Below are 20,642 nucleotides of genomic sequence, written 5' to 3'. Positions count from 1 at the left end.
ACCCTCCTTGTGGCGCCAGCGACTTTGTTATCATGGAGAATCTACAGACACTCAAAGGAGTGGTGAATTTGTTTTTGAACGAGGATGTGGTTAAAAGAATTCCAAATGTGAAGAAATTGTATGTAAGGTACAATGAGAAAAAAAGGGGGAGAGAAAACTGTCTCAGCTATCTCCAGTGTTTGAGTAAATTGGAAAGCTTGCGTTGCTCCACCGAGTTAGGATTTGGAAATGATGTGTATTGGCAGTGGATTAGGTTCCCACACTCCCTCAGGAAGTTGTATGTTACTGGCTCGTACGAACACGAGTTGGATTTGGAAGACATGATGTTGAAAATCGGTTCATTGCCCCTTCTCGAGAAATTTGTATTAGAACGCGGTGTGTTCAAAACAGGCAAGTGGGATACCATTGAAGGTCAATTCCCAAGCCTCAAGTTTCTAGATTTGTGTTGGTGTTCTGGTCTAGATGATTGGATTGTGTCGGACAGTTCCCACTTCTCCAGAAGCTTCGTCTTCGTCTCTTAGAAATAGCAACACTGGAGTCGATATTTTTGGAATATTGCAGCGAATCAGCGGTGGTGTCAGCTAAAAAGATAGTAGATGAACAAGAGGATTTATGTGGAGACCAACTAGACCTTCGTGTCCGAGCTATAGTTCGGAAGAAAGGAGAAGCACTGAAGAGATTGGCAAGTGCCAACTTTGAAGTTGAAGTGGAGCATTTTTAGAGTCTTGGATATCATGAACTATAGTTTGTTTCGTAACCTGGTGATAAACCTTGAGAGTTTGTTGCTCGGAGGGATCGTAGAAGTCGAACTTGGTGTTGGCGCAATTTGCCTAGACATGATAATGTAATTAACACTACCAATTTGTGATATTATTATTTCAAACGCTCTCGTTGGCCACAAGAAGGTACGGTTCCGGTTGGGGGCATAGCTCATCAATTCCTATCAAGTCGTGAGATAGGAGGTATATAGATGAAATGCTTAAGCTACATATGTTTCTCAAAAATGTTAGTAGTACAGAACTTTATATATTTTCCGACATGTTAAGTTCCCAAGGTCCTCAAAAATTGGAAGCTAGTTTCAACAGATAATTTCTAGTGGTTTCAAAAGATAAAATGAGAGAATGCACCAAGAAATATTTGTGGACTAGGCTTTACACTGTGGGGCAACATACATGTCTTATATTTGTGGACTAGATTTTTAACAGCATTTCTTCTCAACAAGCCTCAAGTCTGAGCTTTGGCAGTTACAGATCGACCATGGCAGCTTATGCAGCTCTGACTTCACTCATGCATATCTTAGATGATATCAAGCATCATCCTTCCCCTCCGATTTCTATCCACCAACAACAACTTCAATCCCTCACTCATACTGTTACCTCCTTGCAACAATTTCTTGAAACCTATAATTCCCCTGTTGCCAACACAAACGAAGCTGATCCGTTGGAGATTCGTATTTCTGAGGTAGCATATGCTGCCCAAGATGTGATCGAGTCCCATATTGTGGACATGATTAAGCTGCGTAAATCGAGTGGAGCTTATCATCGACAAATATACTCAGGAGGAGAAACCAGTACTTCTGCTGGCTCCAGCACTCAAAGTAAACCGCTCATGTGGTCCAATTACTTTGAATGTCTAATGAAACCCAAACATCATCGCAGGAAAATCAGTTACATTGATAATCTTTATCGAGGTTTGAAGATAGTTATAAAAGACGTGGATTTGGTCAAGAAGGAGGCGATGAAGATATCTGTGTCCGAAGCTCAGCTCCACAGAAGTGTCTCAACATCTGGTGGTTCGTCGAGATCTTCCATCATGGTGGGTTTGGTGATGCATCACGTGAAATCATGGACAAGCTCACCAACGGAGTAGATGATCGCCAACTCCAAGTCATCCCTATTGTAGGGATGGGAGGGATTGGTAAGACCACTCTCGCGAAACATGTTTATGCACTTCCTTATATTAAGGAGCATTTTGATATTCGTGCATGGGTCACAATTTCTCAAAATTTTGACACAAGAGAAATTCTCTGTGAGCTGCTTTCTCAAGCCAACAGAAAAAGCAAGGAACAAATGAGTGAAATGAGTGAATATGAAGTAGGAGAAGCACTCCACAAATATTTATTCAATAGAAGGTTTATAATTGTTATGGATGACATGTGGAGTGTCGATGCATGGGATAAGATGCAAAATTCCTTTCCTAATAATTGGAATGGTAGTCGCATAGTGGTGACAACTAGGCAATCACAGTTGAGTTCTCAATTGAACAAAAATTATTGCCTTCGATTGAAGTTATTAGATGAGGTTAGTAGATGGGATCTATTCTCCAACTCTGTGTTTGGGGAGGAACGTTGTCCACTAGAATTGGAGGAAATTGGAAAGAAAATTGTAGAGAATTGCAAAGGACTTCCGTTAGCAATTGTGGTGGTAGGAGGCCTTTTGAAAAAAATGGAACACACTGAAGAATGTTGGGAATCCATAAGAACAAACTCAAGTTCAGTAGTGAATTCGGCTGATGAAGATTTTTGCTTGAAAATTCTAAAACTAAGCTACAATCATTTGCCAGTGTACTTGAAGCCATGTTTTCTATACATGGGAGTGTTTGATGAAGACCGTGCAGTTCGTGTCTCAACACTCGTCCAGTTGTGGGTTTCGGAAGGGTTTCTAAGACCACAAAGTGGGAAAAGCTTGGAAACGAGCGCAAAAGAGTACTTAAATGAGCTAATTGACAGAAATCTCATTCTAGTTCATGAGTTGGGGTCGACTGGAAACATAAAGCGTTGCAAAGTTCATGATCTATTGAGAGACCTTTGTTGCAGAGAAGCTGGGAAAGAGGGCTTTTATTATGTGACAGGGCAGCATAAGTCTCAGGCCTTAAATAGGCAACGTTGTGTAGTTATACCTGGAGGCACTTCAAAGGACGAGGTTCGTGATGCCTTACAATCTATGCCGCTTGCTCGTACGCTTTTATGTCATTGTGATGAAGTTGTTCTGATGCCTGAGTCAAGACTGCTGAGGACATTGAAAGCTTTTGATACAGATAGATGTGGAAGCCACAATTATTTGTTTGATGATTTGTTCCAGTTTGTGAACTCACGGTATCTTGCTGTTGGAGTTCAGAGGGTGTCTGAAATCCCTTCTTCAATCACTTTTCTCTGGAATCTACAAACACTTATTATTTTTCATTCTACAAAGGTTGATGCATCATATATTATGTGGATGACTCAACTTAAGCATATTGAGTTCCACAAAGGAGATATATCTATGGAACGTCCTTATTTTCCCTGGCCCGTCATGAGAAATCTACAAACGCTCAAAGGAGTTGATCTGAAGTTTAGCCCTATGGGGCCTATGTGTATCCCCAATATAAAGAAATTGACAGCAACTAATTTTTTACTTGAAGATCTTAGGTATATGGTTAAACTAGAGTCCTGTTGGTGTTATGAACCTCATTGGAGCTTGGATACCATTTTTCCACGCTGTCTTAAGAAGTTGAGCTTGGGATGGCACACCCCCATTTGGAAATTGACTGGACAGAATCTTGAAAATATAGGTGCATTACCTCTTCTTCAGAAGCTTAAATTGGAACGAGCTGGTTTCGAGAATGGCGTGTGGGAAACAAGTGAAAAACAGTTCCCAAGCCTCAAATACTTGGAACTGAAATGGTGTCATTTGGTATCCTGGATAACAGATAGCTCTCACATTCCATGCCTTGAGAAACTTCGTCTTTACGCAACAAAGGAATTGGAGGAGATCCCTTGTGAAATTGGTGAAATACCAACGATGCAATCAATTCACTTGGAATATTGCAGCGAATCAGTGGTGGAGTCTGCCAAGACGATAGCAGAGGAGCAAGATGAATTACAAGTTCGAGTTGTGCTCTTCAACAACAGCAACAACCAAGCGGTACGGAGCCTTGCAAGCCCCAACTTTCAAGTTGAGATAGACTATTTTTAGTCTGAAACATTGAGGTAATGAGGCAGTTACAATAATGCATTTGATGGTACATTGGTTTCCATTTTCAGTTTCTAGGCAAACATATATAGACAGAAAATATTGCAAATATGCTGGATATAGCCACTAGCAACTCATTAGTGTCACTCTGCAGATGTAATCTCTCTCTCTCTGTCTGTTCATGGACTGATGAGGCCGCTTATGTCGGAAGTAGTTCTTGGGGATGTGCGGATTGACACCTACTGTTGTGTTCTGTTTTGAGCGTTTTTCTTTGCAAGTACTGTTTGAGCATGTTTGCTTGTTCCATTGAATTTGTAACTCTTATTTTTGTTGCTACCACTTGGCTTGTTTATTTGCTTAAATTTGTTGCAAATAATAAATTACTGGCTTGTTTATTTGCTTGAATTTGTTTCAAATAATAAATTATTGGTTTGTTTATTTTGTGAAAGGAATGCGTAGTTTATGTTTCGTACAGTGCCCAATAAATTGTTGGGTGCTCTTTTAATGGTTTCAGAACTTTATTAAACATAGGTTTAGGTATTTTCATATAGAACAAACTCACACCATTTTTAACCAATGTTCAGACTTTTGTTTTTGTATTGGTTCAGGCTTTACAGATAGTGTTGTCATAATTATCCACACTGTTGAATGATTGATCCCTAAAATTCCATTTCCTTTCTTTGAAGGGCTTAAATTCCATTTCACGAAGGGCTTATGTATGTTTGTGTGTGAAAGTTCTTACTCCCAAGTCAGAGTAATGTTGAAATAATTATAAGAATAATTATCGTCATGGAAAGTAAATTGTGTGTATGTATGTGTTTGTGTGAACTTAGTTGGGATAGTATACACCTAACCTGTCGATTTACGACAGGAGTATTAGATTCAATCGAGCCAAGTGGACTAATAGGGGTCCACCAAACACTCAAGAATCAAGATGAGCAAATGGACTTAAAAAATTCTTGAACCAATTAATTCGTTCTTTGTAAGTTGTAACAATGGTTTTCTTCTCACATCATATTTATGGAGTAACACTTTATACTGTGTGGCCATGTACATGTCTTGGTTGTGGCAATAATGTAGAAGGGAGAAAGAGCAGTAGCCAGCAGTAACCACACACCTTTTTCATAACTATACTGTGGGCAACATTTCTTCTCAACAAGCCTGAACTATACCAGTTACAGATCGACCATGGCTGCTTATGCAGCTCTGACTTCTCTCATGCATATCTTAGATGATATCAAGCATCATCCTTCCCCTCCCATTTCTATCCACCAACAGCAACTTGAATCCCTCACTCAAACTCTGTGTTTGGGGAGGAAAGTTGTCCACTTGAATTGGTGGAAATTGGAAAGAAAATTGTACAGAATTGCAAAGGACTTCCTTTAGCAATTGTTGTGGTGGGAGGCCTTTTGAAAAAAATGGAACACACTAAAGAATGTTGGGAATCGATAAGAACAAACTCAAGTTCAGTAGTGAATTCGGCGGACGAAGATTTTTGCTTGAAAATTCTGAAAATAAGCTACAGTCATTTGCCAATGTATTTGAAGCCATGTTTTCTATACATGGGAGTGTTTGATGAAGACCAAACAGTTCGTGTCAATACTCGTCAAGTTGTGGGTTTCTGAAGGAATTTTACGACCAATAAGTGGGAAAAGCTTGGAAACTAGCGCAAAGGAGTACTTAAATGAGCTAGTTGATAGAAATCTCATTCTAGTTCATGAGCTGGGGTCGACTGGAAGCACAAAGTACTGCAAAGTTCATGATCTATTGAGAGACCTTTGTTGCAGAGAAGCCGGGAAAGAGGGGTTTATCATGTGATAGGGAAACATAAGTCTCACGGCTTAAATAGGCAACGTTGTGTTGTTATTCCCGGAGGCACTACAAAGGATGAGGTCCGTGAGGCCTTACGATCTGTGCCACTTGCTCGTTCTCTCATATGTTATAGCGAGGAAGTTGCTCCGGTGCATGAGTCAAGACTGATGAGGACATTGAAAGCTTATGATAGAGATAGATATGGAACCCATATTTATTTCTTTTTCTTTGGAATCTCCAAACACTGATCATTTTCCATTCTACAATATTTATTGCATCAATTTTTGGATGATGCCTCAACTTAGGCATTTTGAATCCTATAAAGGAGCACTGTTTCTACCACGTCCTCCTAATGGAAACGTTGTCATCACGCACGGACTACAAACGCTCAAAGGAGTTGATATTTTTCATTACTGTGCGGATTTGAATTCGAGTATCCCCAGCATAAAGAAATTGGCAATAACTGGTGAAGAGCTTCCAAATCTGTCTATGAATAAACTAGAGTCCTATACTAGTTGGTGCAAGGTTAAAGGGAATATCTTCCCACACTCTCTTAAGAAGTTGAGCTTGGGATCACACCACTCCAATTGGGATGTGAATGAAGAGATGCTTAAAAACATAGGCGCATTACCTCTTCTTCAGAAGCTTAAATTGGAACGAGCTCGTTTCCAAAAAGGTTTGTGGGAAACGAGTGAAGAACAGTTCCCCAGCCTCAGATTCTTGGAACTCAAATGGTGTCCTTTGGTATCCTGGATAACAGAGAGCTCTCACTTTCCATGCCTTGAGAAACTTCGCCTTTACGCGTTAAAGGAATTGGAGGAGATCCCTTGTGAAATTGGTGAAATACCGACGATGCAATCAATTCACTTGGAATACTGCAGCGAATCAGTCGTGGAGTCTGCCAAGGCGATAGCAAAGGAGCAAGATGAATTACAAGTTCGAGCTGTGGTCTTCAACAACCAAGCACTTCGGAGCCTCACGGGGCCCAACTTCCGGGTCGAGATTGACAATTTCTAGTGTGAAACATTGAGGTAATGAAGCTGTTACAATGCATTTATTTAAAATGCAAAAGAGCTGCAAGGAACCAATTCCTTTTATTTTAAGCTTAGAATCATGAATATTTGATATTTGTAACAGCTTGCTTGCAATTGCTTTAGTACATATATATATTTGTCACATATAGTATGTTGGGTGTGGAATTCTGATTTTCTTTTTTAATTTCAGGTGAACTCTGCATAGCGTAGAACGAAATGGTATTTACGGGCGTGCGTAGCTTGGGGCTCCCGGGATAAAGTAGGTCACCATGCCTAAGCCCGATCTTAAGCCGACAACAACAGGAAGCTTCACAAAACCTCCAGAAGGATCAAACAAGCACGAGTTTTCTGGCATTGCGATTTTAAGGTAACACATCTCCGGGACGCTGAGCAAGGCCGTATCAGCTGCGTTGAATGAAAATGAATAAACCCCCTCGAGATTTGTATGTGCGGTTTTGATCACCTTCTCTATAAACAGGACGCCACAGACGACATCCACCCGTGCATCCGGGACTAATGGATACGTCTTCACAGCCGCGATAGAAGCGTTGATGCAAGTGACAATGCCTGCTAGAGTGGCATTGCCGTTCAGTGCTTGAGAAGAAGCTTGCGAGAGTGCGAGCGAGAGGAGAGCGATGAGAAGAAACGACGAAGGAAAAGCCATCTTTGCTCGGTTTTTCGATTCAACATTTTGTCATGCAAACTTATAGGGAAAGAGGGTGAGAGTTTTGCAGTCTGTTTAGAGTTTGAAGTGTGTGATTTTCCCTTTGCCCTTTGCTTTACTTGCACAGTTTGCTAATCTGTAACATGCATCATAGGCTGTTGTAATTTTTTAATATAAAGATTATATTTTGCTCACTCTAGTCTATGCTAGAGGTGCCCACGGTTCCGGAACCGCCGGTTCTGGTTTTGGAAATTGCCGAACCGGAACCGAACCGCGAGGGTGTTTCATGGTTCCGGTTCCAAAACTACACGGTTTCGGTTTCGGTCTGAACCGAAGGTTTTTACGGTTTTTCACGGTTTCGAACCACTGCTTTCTTGCGGTTGCGGCTCGGTTTCACGGTTTTCCGATAGTTTTTCGCGGTTCCGACACGGTTTCGGTTCAAGAATTTTTGAACTTGAATCTAACCACGGTTCTAAAATCGACGGTTTCGGTTCGGGCATATTCTCACGGTTCCGAACCGTAACCGCCGGAACCATAAATCTTGGGCACCTATGCTTCTTAGCTAAGGACTACAAAAATATAAAAAAAATGCACTAGCACCCATCTCATCTCCTAGCATTGCCTATGGCTAGCACAAGTTCAAGAAATTTAAATCTAAGTACAAAAACAGCAGTACCTATGTATACACTAATTAAAAATCTACATAACATAGATCAAAAATACACAATTAATTAGTAGTACATCAATAAAAATCATATTTCACCCCCTTTTGTATATAAATCTGCATGAACTTCAACTACACTGGATCCAAAAAAATGGCCTTTCTCTCTCCTCTTCTCATTGTTCTTCTCTCTCTAGGTTTCACACAATCTCCTGCCCAAACAGTGGAAGTAAATTTGGTTCTTGCAGGAGTCTTGACTTGCACAAACACCTCCATAGCCAGTGCAGGAACTTATGCAGTAATCCCACAAGCAAAAGTTGATTTTATTTGTGGGATTTTGATATTCGAAAGAGTGGTCAGATCAACCACTACAAGTAGTTTAGGAATCTACACCTTCACCTTCGGCGCCAGAGATATGTTGCTCAACAACCCTGAGTTTTGCCATCTTAGGGCGACGTTTGCTTCATCTTCGTGCAGCTTGGACCCCTCGGGGGGCGTGTTGAGGTTCCCGATTGTCGGGATCCGGTCGTCGTCGGGCACGTTGATTCAGTACGTTCCTGGGTCGCCGAGCTATCTTCCGGTGTGAAATACTGTCGTTGATCGGAGAATTATATGTAGTTCTTGTGTTGTGATGACGTTCTGAATAAAAGTTTTAGATCGTTTTAAATGTGCTTTTTTGGCTGGAATAGTGATGTATGACTGTGTTGCGTTGATATTGTGTCGTTTTTTTGGGTTGTAGGCAGCGTGAAATGAGATATATGGAGTATAAGATATGTTAATTGGTCAGCTCATTTTGTTTCGGGTAATCCCTACCCAGATTTTTAGCTAATCTGACTAGAATTTTATTGGATTAGAAATTTCGGTCATAACCCTAATCTTTCGGATTCAGGCTAGCCCAGTAGACTAATTGGGCTCAAAGCTAATGATAAAAATTAACATGTGTACTTCTTTCTTCTTAAGGAACCTATATTTTCAATAAATATATAAACTTATTCAAAAATTAAAGATATGTAAGTAAATCATACGAAGAGCAAAAAAAAGTTAATCTAAATTCAGAATAGTTGGTTAACATTATTTCGCACCGGATTAACTCGCAATCCAAATAACGTGACTCAAACCCGAGGAACTGGCCCTTGGTGCAACTATAAAGCAATGAGATAAGTTATTTGCATTTACAATTAGTCACTTCAAAATTGTAATGTGGTTCACCAAACTCACTCCATTTTCTTGAAAATAGATCTAATTTGATAAGCCAATTTAAACAACTATTTTGCACTTTTAATTGCTTGCATTACATTTACAGCACATAATATATGATTAGATCAATATAGTGGCAATGGGTGGCCAGCCTGTGATGGTACAGATCATTTTTTATCATCATTTTCTCTTCTTTTTTTGGCAGCCAAACTCCCAATACCCACTTTTTCAAGACATAAACCACTTTACAAATATACATAGAATAAAATAAATTTGATCGCACAATTTCTGGTGATCTTGGTGGAGTGTGTGGTATAAATATGCATATTTTTTATTCAAAAATTGCTAACTCAATAAAAAAGTATTTGCTTTTCAACATTCTATATGTATATATATATGATAAAATCATGTCACATTATTTCATAAGTCAATAATAGTAGTGAGACTAAGTTTTGATGATGCCTAGAAGAATTTCTTCATGGATGAATCTAAAAGAGCAGCAGGATATGAAATGTGGTTGAATGAAGATGGAGAAGCAGGGCACGTGCCCGATTTTCATGTCCTGTGAAAATCCAGCACGTGCTCTGGCCCTCCATCTTCTTCCCTCGTTCCGATGAATTCTTTAAAGCTGGAAAATGAAAAAAAATATAATTCATGAAGGTAAATTTTCTTTGCTGCATTTTTATCTCTACTCGATTATTGCATTGATTGCTTTATTCGAACAAGATGTTGCTTCAGCCCATTATCAAATTTTGCATGAGTGGTTTGAGATTTTAGTGAAACATGATTAAGTGTGAATGACTAAAGTTCCATTATTAAGGCAAGATATAAAGTCCAAATTTGTGATTATAGTATAAAAGAGGGTATTTACTTGGGCCTGATTGCAGCCCATATTGTAAGACTTGGCAATATATTGACTCTATTTCATTTGGGCCCATGAGCCATAGTGATTTTTTTTACAGAATTATTCTTTTTTAATAGTATTACTTTTATAATTTTATCATGAATACTTTGTTTAGTTCTCTTGTGTACTATAAAACTAGATGGTTATAGATTGTTAGTACAATGTGGAGTGATAAAAATAGAATTGTAAATTAATTTTAGAATGCTCCCTTCCTATGAAAGGCTTTACCAATAAAGTTATATGCTTGAGAAACTTGAACAAGTCAAAAAATACAGCACAAGCATTCAGATGATGGGCCATCTTTAAATTATAATGTAAGCTTTATTTTTATCTATTAAATGAAAAAATAAAAAAGTAGTGCTACTACATAATTTCATAATGTCAAATGCATGTGAAATATGGATTTTCCAAGATCTACTCATAATTCATGTGGTGAACAATGAATGGAGAGGGTGTGGGGCTAAGAAAGGTTTGGAAAATATGAACAAAAAAAGAAGATCAAGGCAAAGAAATCTTGATTGTCATTTTCCATGTGTATCACAAGAGTTGGTTTGGCTTGGAATAAGAAGGCAAAACAATTTGGATCATCCATTTGCTATTGTCACCTATCACCATGTTAGATTTTACCAATGGCAATCTAATTTGTGGAGTGCAATAAATAATTACTACGGCTTGAAGCTTCAAAATCAAAGCAATTGTTGGCAATAAGTAGGGAACGGTCGAAGTTTATTAATTATCGGTTTTCTTTACTCCTTTTCTTTTCTTTGCTCCACCTTAATTATATAAGTATATTTTTTTAGGTTTATGTTAAAATGACAATCCCTCTTAAAATGACACCGTGATACTACTTATACAGCAATATTATAAACACTACACAGAAATATTACAAACATTACACAGTAATCTATAGATTGCTGTATAGTGTGTCGGATATTGCTGGACAAGAAATATTGTTGTATAAAGACCAACAAATTGCTGACCGTCTTTTTCAGTTTTTTTTTTTTTTGACACGTGGCAACTTATTATTCGTCCACGTATACAAATAATTGGCTAGGAATGGTGGTATGATGTTATTTTAAAGGGTGGTGGCACCCTAACATGCCCCTATTTTTTTATTGTGTATATGTAATATATTTATAAACAATCATAATTATTTAATATTTATAGGAGTAGTGTGTTGCATCTTCATATATAAGCACATTCATGTCAAAACAATTCAGATACTATTAGCTTAAAAATAGAAATTAAATGCTAAAATATTTATATAGTATATTATAAGTATCATGATCGGTTAAAATTAATACTACTAATTTATGAAAAAAAATTAAGCTAACACTCGCAAAATTAATCAAATCATCCAAGTGAATTTTTGCAAAATATACTTATTTTATTTTTTATTGAATAGTGGTTTGCCATATGACAACTGTATTATTCTCTACACGTCTTTAACTTAATTCCATTTATTCACTCTCATGTTCTTCTAACCATGACAATAAATAGATATAATTGATTGAAATTAAACATTGCCTTATAAGCCTAACGATTACTAGTAATAATAAACGGTACTAATTAAAACCCCGCAAAAAATATTAATTGAGATTTAAACTTTTCAAATTTGAATACTCCATATAATACCAATTTCGTCTATTAAAGGAAATAAAGGAATAGGAAAAATAATTATTTTAATGAAATGACACCATTGCCAAAACTAAACGGCTATTTATTTATAAAAACTTGATGACAAATAATATAATTTTAAAAATTCTCAATCATCCCAAGATGATTTTCTTTCATACGATTCTAATGCTAAATTAGTGCACACGTATAAAATTTTAATAATATTTATAAAGAGTGACATTAATGTAACGATACAGTCAACAAAAAGACATTGTTTTAAACCAAAGAAACTATAAATATACAAAGAAAAATAAAGCATATTTGGTCAAATGAACAATTGAAATTTTTAAAAAATTCCTAATTTGTCATTTATTTTTAGAAAATACTACTCCATGACAAATCAAAATTTGAAAACTTTTTTTATATGTCAATTTTATGATTTTGGTCCTATATTTTATTTTTTGAATTTTTGCATCTTGAACATTTCAACTCGGATCACAATTAGTCCTACACTAACAATTCTGTCAATTTTTAAACGGTTTTAATCGATTTTTTTCCCACCTTCTCTCTCCATACCTACACTTAGCTGTAACTACACACTTAATAATTCTATCCATCTTCACAGAGACAAGAGAAGAGAAGCTCAGGTAGCGCATTTTGTAGTGTAGCGGCAAATCCTACGAATTCGAGGTGAATTCGGGCATTTTGATTGGATTTCGTTGGAGATTTATAGTTGAATTGACTTGAATCCGACGATCGCGTTCCAGTGTTGAAGATCTTCGCGCTGGGTAAGTTTATGATTCCTCGATTGTTTTAGTTTGGATTGATAAAATTTGGTGTGTTGTTTAAGTTGTTGTTTGATTAGTGGTGAAATGTTTCTGCATTGGTTTGGATTGAGCTGAGAACTTAGCTGCTGCGATGATTCCGAGCTCAAGTTGATGTGTGGCGTTTGAATTTTGTTTGGGGGAAATCAGATCTGAGGCGTAATTTGATTTTTATGTTTAGTTTCTGATTGATTTTTAGCTCAATTTGAAGTGCATTGTGGCTGATTTTGTCGATTTTGTGCGATTGTGCAGTTTCAGTGATGGAATTTGGTTGGCATTTGTGCTTTACCTTTTCCTGCCCCTTTTATGGTGTTGGATATACTTGAATCTGATTTTGTGTGGTTGTGATTTTGGAATTTCTATTAATTTTGTATATGGAATGGGGAGAATTTTCATGTTCTGATGTTCATAGGTCTTAGGGGATGGAAGTGTACGTATACGGTGTAAGACGGTGAAGATAGTATCGTTTCCTAGTATGGAAAAGATAAAGCCGGACACGCCTCTAGATTACGCTGTATTCCAGCTTTCACCAAAGCACTCGCGGTGAGCTAGCATTTCTTTCTTTGTGATTGCCAGCAGAGTTTTACGTGGTAATGCTTGTTGTTGACTTGTGAGCCCGTTTTTATCCAGATGTGAATTGTTTGTTTCGAGTGGTGGGAGCACAGAGAAGCTTGCTTCAGGACTTCTCAAGCCATTCGTTACGCATTTAAAGGTTGCCGAGGCACAAGCTGCCTCTGCTTCACAGTCGATTAAGCTTGATCCTGGACGACATAAGAATGCCAAGGCGTGGTTCACAAAGGGCACACTTGACAGGTAGTGGCACCGTTTCAACCTTCAACCTGTGTTAATCTTTGAAGACTTGGAAATGTCTGATATTAGGTATCTATAAATTTCATTTTCCAGGTTTGTGCGATTTGTTAGCACCCCTGAAGTTCTTGAACTTGTCAATACCTTTGATGCGGAGATGTCACAGCTAGAAGCAGCACGGAGAATTTATTCACAGGTATGTATTGCCTGTTAGTATCTTGTTTTCCTTGTGAGAAGGAATCAATGCTAAATTACTTTGGTTGCCTGTTTCAGGGAATGGGCAATCAACTTTCTGGTACGAATCAGTTTCATAATTCCTTTTTTTATTTTAGTCACATGAAATGTTTGATTTATCTTGTATCGGATGCCTTGAAGCGTATGCTATTGTTATTTCTGTACATTTTTGTTGCTTTGAAGCATATACATTGCTATAGTATATTATACTTATTCATTTGCGTAACAATTGTTATTGAGCGTGTTTGGATTTTCTAGATATCCAAGTAATTTTATAGTCTGCAAGATTTTAAGGTCATTTACCACTTCTTGTGTATGTAGTATGGTTTTTACTCTAAGAAGGAACAATAATCTAATTATTTACGATTTACTCCAGGTGGAGGTGGATTTGGTTCGAGTGCTGCAGATGATGCCACAAAGTATTTCCCCCCTCTAACTTATGTATTAACTGCCATCATCTTTTTCACTTTCGGTCCGAGTTGTCTCTACTAACGAGCATCGGGATGTTACTCAGCTTTTATTATCCAAAAACGACTTTGAAGGCATGCAATACTTAATTCTTTTGGTTGTAATCTATACAGAAAGGAGCTTCTCAAAGCTATCGACTTAAGGCTTGTAGCCGCGCAGCAGGACCTAACTAATGCATGTGCTCGTGCTGCTGCTGCTGGTTTTGATGCTGACACTATTCCGGAACTTCAAATGTTTGCTGATATATTTGGTGCAGAGCGCCTTAAGTAAGGATTTTCATACATTCTTTGATTTAGTCAATTAAAACAATTATATGTGCATCTCCAACATAAAACAGCACTGTATGACTAAAGGCATTATTCTCGTGTGTGAGATCTCCCAGCACTAACCTGCTTTTGCTTGCTTCTGCTTTTGCAGTGAAGCTTGTGGCAAGTACATATCTCTATATGAGAGACGGCCACACCTCATCAACCAATTGAAGTCAGGGTCAGAAGACCGAGCTATTCGTTCCTCATGCACATCAGATATGTCCATCGACAATGATTTGCCCTCTCCGCCGCGTCCAGAACCAGCCACACATCAGAAGCCCCGTCACACTTTTAGTAGAGAATCCAGTGTAGAGAGGGATGGTGGAAATAAGCCAGGCAATGCCACTGGTGAAAATGATAAGAAAGATGAGACGTCAGCTCCTGACCAAACAGGTTCTATTCAAGCCAGTCAACCTGGAAGGCGACTCAGTGTTCAGGACAGGATAAACATGTTTGAGAACAAGCAGAAGGAGAATTCTGGGGGAAAGCCTCCTGTTGTAAAACCTGTTGAGCTGAGGAGGCTATCGTCCGATGTGTCAATGATGGGAGCAGCTGCGGAGAAGGGAGTCTTAAGGAGGTGGAGTGGGGTTGGTGATATGAGCATTGACTTGAGTGCAGAAAAGAAAGACTCTGAGAGCCCGTTATGCACTCCTTCCATGAAATTGCCTTCCCAGGAGGATAAAGTTTTGGATTCGGACAATGATACGACAAAGGGTTCTTCAATAATTAAGCCTCAGTCAAGTGTCATTCCTAGCGAGAGCCGGTCAGAGATTTCTGGGCTAAAGGATCGGGATTCATTACCGACACAAATTAGGGAAACAAGGGATAAATCCGCTGCGCAATCAAGTTTGACGTCCACTTGGAAGACTATGGAAGAGTCTTGGGCTTCTGAAGGTGTTTCCGATTCAAGATTGCAAGAGGCTTTTGATGCTCAGCATAAAGAGATTGAAGATGATTCTTCTTCTGCTCAGCAAGAGTTGAGGTCTTGTGGGGAAACTGAAGTAGTGGAAAATACGGAATCTATTGAAGATTCTGGACCTCAGAGGATGAAGTTCTATCGAAAGGTTTCAGGAGCTGACCTCAGTAAGAAGACAACAGTTCTGCCTGATGGAAGCAGCAGGATTCTATTTTCTGGTAAAATTGCAAAGGAGGCTCAAGAAGGGTTTGATTCTTTCGCTACACCTCCGGAACAACTTCAGAGGGGAAGGCAGACAAAGGCTAATCAGGACCGCAATGATGAGTTACAGATGAAAGCAAATGAGCTTGAAAAACTCTTTGCAGAACACAAACTGCGAGTCCCTGCAGATCTGTCCAACTCTTCCCGTAAAGGTAAATTAGACGACACACAACATTTGCCAGTGAGTAGTCTTCAGTATTCAAAACCAATACCAGATATCTCCCCTCAAGTTTCTGATAGTTATAACCCAAATGAGCCAACTGGAAATTTGAAGAACAAAACCAAGCTAAATGCTTCGTCCTCCATGAAAACTGTTGATAGTCAGAACAAAGGTGATGCTTTGAAGAAGAGTTTCTCCGAGCTTAGTGTTTCAGAGGGTTCTCGAGGGAAACAATACCAAAGGTATGTTCAAAAGAGGGATGAAAAACTGAAAGAAGATTGGAGTTCCAACAGAACACAGAAGGAAGCTCGATTGAAGTCAATGCAGGATAGCCTTGAGAGGAATAAGTCTGAGATGAAGGCCAAGTTATCTGGATCCGCAGACAGACAAAGTTCAGTATCCAGTGCTCGGCGCCGTGCTGAGAGACTCAGATCGTATAATAGCAGGTCAATGTTGAACAACGAACAGGTAAAATTTATATTATGCTCTAACTTGGCACTAATGAGTGGAATCATCATGCAATTTGTGCACGTGTGTGTTTTTCAAAGGATTCTTAACAATGTTTCACATTGACAGGAGCATTTAGATTTTGGAGATTGTGATTTTGATGATGATGCTTTGGATTTCCGAGAGAAGAAGCTCATGCCTAATAACAAAAAAATTTCATCAACGACTCCTCGCCCTTCGGCTACTCCAGTTTCAAGGCCTGCTTCAAAAGCTTCCACTGGTTCTGTAAAGCGAAGAATGCAACCTGAAAATCCTCTTGCCCAATCTGTCCCCAACTTCTCAGACCTGAGAAAGGAAAATACTAAGCCCTATTCTGGAGGTGGCAAAGCAATGCGTTCACAGGTGAGAAACCATACTCGTAGCAAAAGCATAACTGAAGAAATGGGTATTGTCAAGGAGGACAAATCACGCCGGTCGCAGGCATTGCGGAAAGGCTCAGCGAATCCAAGTGAGTTCAAGGATGTATCTTCTCTGGACTCAGATGGTGTTGTTTTAACCCAGATTAAATTTGATGAGGACATTCAGAAAAATGTTGGTACCAAGCCTTTTCTTAGAAAAGGTAGTCGTGCTGCTCGGACAAGTATTGCGAGGCAGAGGGTCTCTGCGGGATCCGAACGCGTAAATGATATGGATGAAAATGATGGAATTGCCTCTGAACCTGATGAATGCATAAATACTGTTCAAGATGAAGGAGAGGAGGAACTCAAGAGCTTGAATACCGAAGAGGACAATATTTTAGAAGCTAGGGAACCTGAACTAGATACATTTGTGAACTCTGAATCCGAAAATGGTGACGACACTCTCACCTTTTCGGCAGTAGACCAGGCTTTGGGCTCAAAATTTCCAAGAGAAATTCCTTCATGCTTCCTCCCTGCTGACTCTGTGCAAGATTGGCATAACGGAAGTCAAATGTCGTGGAATTCTCGCACTCAACATCCCTTTTCATATCCCCATGAGACCTTTGATGCTGACACCTCTGTGGATTCCCCAATTGGAAGTCCTTCTTGGAATTCACATTCGTTAAATGTGATGGAGGCTGATGCTGCTAGGATGAGGAAGAAATGGGGAGCAGCTGAGAAGCCTATGGTAGCCGCCAATTCATCCCGTAAGGATATGACTAGAGGATTTAAAAGGTTACTGAAATTCGGAAGGAAGAATCGTGGCTCAGAGACAATGGCTGACTGGGTCTCTGCTACCACATCAGAAGGAGATGATGACACCGAAGATGGACGAGATCTGGCCAATCGTTCCTCAGAAGATCTCAGGAAGTCGAGAATGGGATTTTCTCTAGCTCAACCTTCTGATGATGGCTTCAATGAAAACGAGCTTTTCAACGACTCAGGTGGTTATAGTATCTCATTATGTTTTCTCTTTCCTTTTATGCTTAATCATCAATTCAGGCGGTGGTTAAGAACTTCCGATGCCTCTTTACTGATGCATTTATCTCCTTTGTCCACACAGAACAATCCTCGCAAAGTTCTATCCCAGCACCTCCAGCCAACTTCAGACTAAGAGAGGATCATGTTTCTGGAACCTCAATCAAAGGTGAAGTATGCAATGTCGTGTTTTTCGTTCCAAATACTTAAACTCCAAGAGAAAATGCATACAGAAATCAACATCATCTGCGAATGATACTTAGAAACATCTTTACCTATATATTCTTATGCAACCCAAATTATTTCCTTAACCTCATCATCTACACACACGAGCACTAACACACACAATGTTCGTATGTTCATATACTTACTAGTGAGGATGTTCCTTCTTGGGCTGCTCAAATCATGTATCTTGTCATTATGAAAGTGTATCAGTTCATTTGGTTGCTTACACTATGCTATGTTTTTCACAGCTCCGAGATCATTTTTCTCACTATCGACGTTTAGGAGCAAGGGAAATGAGTCCAAGCCCAGGTAATGTTTTTTCAGTAGACTGTAAATTTGCTCGGATTGGCTTCAACGGCGCTAGCATGACTGATATGAGTGGTAAATGAGTGAGTATGATGCTTTATATGCTCATGGATTCTAATGGCATCTATGGAGACTTAGTTATCATCTAGTTTCAAAATATTCTATTTTTGTATATTATAACAACTAAACAGTTCCAATTTGTGGAACATTAATGTGATTTTGGTAGCTAAAAAAGCATTCTTTCTTAAAACCAGTGCTTGCCTTGGAATTTTGATGCTTTACTAAAATATAATGAACCAAACTCTACCATTGTATCTCAGTTACTCTCTCATTCTGGTTTATTTCGTATTGTATTTCACTATTACCTTGTCTAATGAATCGAACTCTACCATCGTATCTTACTATTATCTTGTCTGAAACCGAAAGTCATCTTTAGGAACAAGATATGGGGATTCATTATTTGCATGAGTAGTTAAAGTTATTTTAAATTGAACTAGTAAATCCAACATACATAGCTAACAATAATAACATTGTAAAATTTCTATGGCCAATTATTAAAGAGACAAACAGGTATACTGCTTCATGAGAGAGGTCCAAATACAAAAAATCACATATTTACAACCCAAAAAAAAAAAAACCTTATGTACATGAATCAAATCCCCCCCAAACAATAGTATATAAAAGAAACTCCCTAATTGTCAATTAAAATGACAAAATAAATCCAAAAGAAAAAAAAAATCCCCATAAATGAGGAATAAAATAGTTACTTGACTTTCCCTCTCTCTACTCTTCTCAGAAGCATTACTTAGAGATCCTAAACAGATGATTTTTTTCTTTCCTTTACATTTTCTCCATCATCTGGTTTAATTTTTACATGCAAAACTTACCCAAAAAGGTTAACTTATTTACATACATACATATATATAATTTTTTTGAACAAATTCATCACTTCCTCTTTGAAATAAACTCAGCGATCCAAAGAATTTACGATCAGAATCCTGTTAAGAAAGAAGATGAATCTTAGATTAGTTATATGACTTGTAAAAAGTGTGATAATCAAATCTTGAAGAAGTAATTAATGATGCAATTAAAGGAGGGCTACAAACCAATCATGAAAATTCTTACTCTCATGGTCGGAATTGTGCAACCCTCCTCCACCCGTTGTCGGTTTCTTCCTCAACCATTTCTTAAAATTCCCTCCTGGAGAATTTGCTAAAAGCACCCCAAAATATATCAATATTAGAATTTCTCCCCAAAAAGTTTCAAATTGTTGCTTTGGTAAAGTTTAGAAATATATATTTAATATTGTCTTAGTCCTGCTATAATAAAGTCACTTCTTTCGGCTATTATTAGAGGTGTCCAATTTTTATGGAGATTCATAAATTTTCTATATCACTTCTTTTTTATTACTGCATATAATACAATAAATAACAAAACTAATTTTTAATTAAATTCAATTAAATTTTAAAATTTAATAATATTATGTACACGTAGAATTTATGTACATTTATCTTTTCTCTAAGAAAAAAATAGGTTGGGGTCTTACGTGAGAACGGAGAGCTAGGGGTGGAGCTGGTGGCGGAGGAAGGTGTCGACGGTGATCCGACGTCGACATTTAGGTTTAGGTTACGTAGAGCATCACGTCGCACGACGGTGATGCTCCGGGTGATCCGGGCCTGGTTGGCGTCGAATTGGGGCAGGGCGGTGGTGGATCTCGAGGCGGAGAAAGAGTTATATTTGCGCAGCTTGCCGAGGCCGGCGTCCGGAGGCGGTCCGGCCAGTGTTTCGTCCCAAAGTTTATGGAGAAACCCCATAATTACGAGAAAAAAAATGAAAAAATAGAATTTTCTAAAATGCCGATTTAATTGTGTGTGAATTTTCTTTTGTAACAACCGAAAATATGTAGGTGATGAGATGGAAATAATTTTCTTGGGACGGAACACCACCAAACACACGACTGTTACAAAGAAGATGGAATAAAATAAATAAATTAAACGGACCTATTTATTTACGATATAACAAAATTAGTGAAAATGGAAAAAACTAAGGTTTTTATAGAGATATTAGCAAGAAAATCCTAAAAATAGATTTTGAGTAATTTGTGGCGAAGCATTGAGTGTTTATTGGATCAAAACCAGTCAATTTTTGTGTGGAGAAATTTGATCACTAACGTCATAATCCCTAATTGGTAAAATATTATAATGACAAAAAATGAGTCCAAAAATATAGTACTACTAGTATCTATCTAATTTGTTGGACTCAATTTTATTTAGTCCAAAACTATTGAGTCTGGGTTCTACTTTGTTGGCTATTTAATTATTAGACGTGAATGGTCTGCAATTAATGATATTATTCTGTCAATATCAATGTTATTATAGAATTTAAATTGCCATTATAAATAGTTGAAATAT

The 20,642-nt window shown here is 38.2% G+C and overlaps 4 protein-coding genes across 5 annotated transcripts; 2 read left to right on the top strand and 2 right to left on the bottom strand.

The window, feature by feature from the left end:
* Positions 1-1,257: 1,257 nt before the first annotated feature.
* Positions 1,258-4,345, top strand: LOC125205082 (putative late blight resistance protein homolog R1B-14). Its single transcript, XM_048103896.1, has 3 exons — positions 1,258-1,597; positions 1,699-3,967; positions 4,105-4,345. Exons 1-2 carry the CDS (start codon positions 1,258-1,260, stop codon positions 3,951-3,953), a joined length of 2,595 nt encoding a protein of 864 aa, XP_047959853.1. The 3' UTR covers positions 3,954-3,967; positions 4,105-4,345.
* A 2,674-nt stretch (positions 4,346-7,019) lies between these two features.
* Positions 7,020-7,460, bottom strand: LOC125205081. Its single transcript, XM_048103895.1, has one exon. The coding sequence runs from the start codon at positions 7,458-7,460 to the stop codon at positions 7,020-7,022; it is 441 nt and encodes a 146-aa protein (XP_047959852.1).
* A 4,941-nt stretch (positions 7,461-12,401) lies between these two features.
* Positions 12,402-18,481, top strand: LOC125205583 (enolase-phosphatase E1-like). 2 transcript variants are annotated; one of them, XM_048104617.1, is made up of 11 exons: positions 12,402-12,627; positions 13,083-13,206; positions 13,294-13,476; positions 13,567-13,666; positions 13,744-13,765; positions 14,081-14,123; positions 14,286-14,438; positions 14,590-16,285; positions 16,394-17,666; positions 17,786-17,869; positions 18,174-18,481. In XM_048104617.1, exons 2-11 carry the CDS (start codon positions 13,139-13,141, stop codon positions 18,236-18,238), a joined length of 3,687 nt encoding a protein of 1,228 aa, XP_047960574.1. In that variant the 5' UTR covers positions 12,402-12,627; positions 13,083-13,138; the 3' UTR covers positions 18,239-18,481. The 2 variants fall into 2 exon arrangements, with proteins under 2 accessions (XP_047960574.1, XP_047960573.1); XM_048104616.1 differs by having other exon boundaries at positions 13,076-13,206.
* A 234-nt stretch (positions 18,482-18,715) lies between these two features.
* LOC125205584 (dormancy-associated protein homolog 4-like) lies at positions 18,716-20,235 on the bottom strand. The gene is made up of 3 exons (XM_048104618.1): positions 19,778-20,235; positions 19,357-19,443; positions 18,716-19,229 (listed from the first exon to the last, which is right to left on the bottom strand). The coding sequence occupies exons 1-3, from the start codon at positions 20,043-20,045 to the stop codon at positions 19,222-19,224; spliced, it is 363 nt and encodes a 120-aa protein (XP_047960575.1). The 5' UTR covers positions 20,046-20,235; the 3' UTR covers positions 18,716-19,221.
* Between the last annotated feature and the right edge of the window lie 407 nt (positions 20,236-20,642).

Source organism: Salvia hispanica, chromosome 2 (genome assembly GCF_023119035.1).
Source record: "Salvia hispanica cultivar TCC Black 2014 chromosome 2, UniMelb_Shisp_WGS_1.0, whole genome shotgun sequence".
Taxonomy (NCBI): Eukaryota; Viridiplantae; Streptophyta; class Magnoliopsida; order Lamiales; family Lamiaceae; genus Salvia; species Salvia hispanica.
The sequence above is the reverse complement of the archived record's forward strand: the minus strand, read 5'-3'. Positions and strand labels throughout refer to the sequence as shown.

What these genes read in the sequence shown, in the direction of transcription:
- LOC125205081 (XM_048103895.1), bottom strand. Translation starts at nt 7,460, where the DNA reads ATGGCTTTTCCTTCGTCGTTTCTTCTCATCGCTCTCCTCTCGCTCGCA.
- LOC125205082 (XM_048103896.1), top strand. Translation starts at nt 1,258, where the DNA reads ATGGCAGCTTATGCAGCTCTGACTTCACTCATGCATATCTTAGATGAT. An exon ending in TGCTGGCTCCAGCACTCAAA is followed by an intron (nt 1,598 to 1,698) that starts GTAAACCGCTCA and finishes CGAGGTTTGAAG; the next exon opens with ATAGTTATAAAAGACGTGGA.
- LOC125205584 (XM_048104618.1), bottom strand. Translation starts at nt 20,045, where the DNA reads ATGGGGTTTCTCCATAAACTTTGGGACGAAACACTGGCCGGACCGCCT. An exon ending in CCCTAGCTCTCCGTTCTCAC is followed by an intron (nt 19,444 to 19,777) that starts GTAAGACCCCAA and finishes GGGTGCTTTTAG; the next exon opens with CAAATTCTCCAGGAGGGAAT.
- LOC125205583 (XM_048104617.1), top strand. Translation starts at nt 13,139, where the DNA reads ATGGAAAAGATAAAGCCGGACACGCCTCTAGATTACGCTGTATTCCAG. An exon ending in ACAAAGGGCACACTTGACAG is followed by an intron (nt 13,477 to 13,566) that starts GTAGTGGCACCG and finishes TTCATTTTCCAG; the next exon opens with GTTTGTGCGATTTGTTAGCA. An exon ending in CAATGTTGAACAACGAACAG is followed by an intron (nt 16,286 to 16,393) that starts GTAAAATTTATA and finishes TCACATTGACAG; the next exon opens with GAGCATTTAGATTTTGGAGA.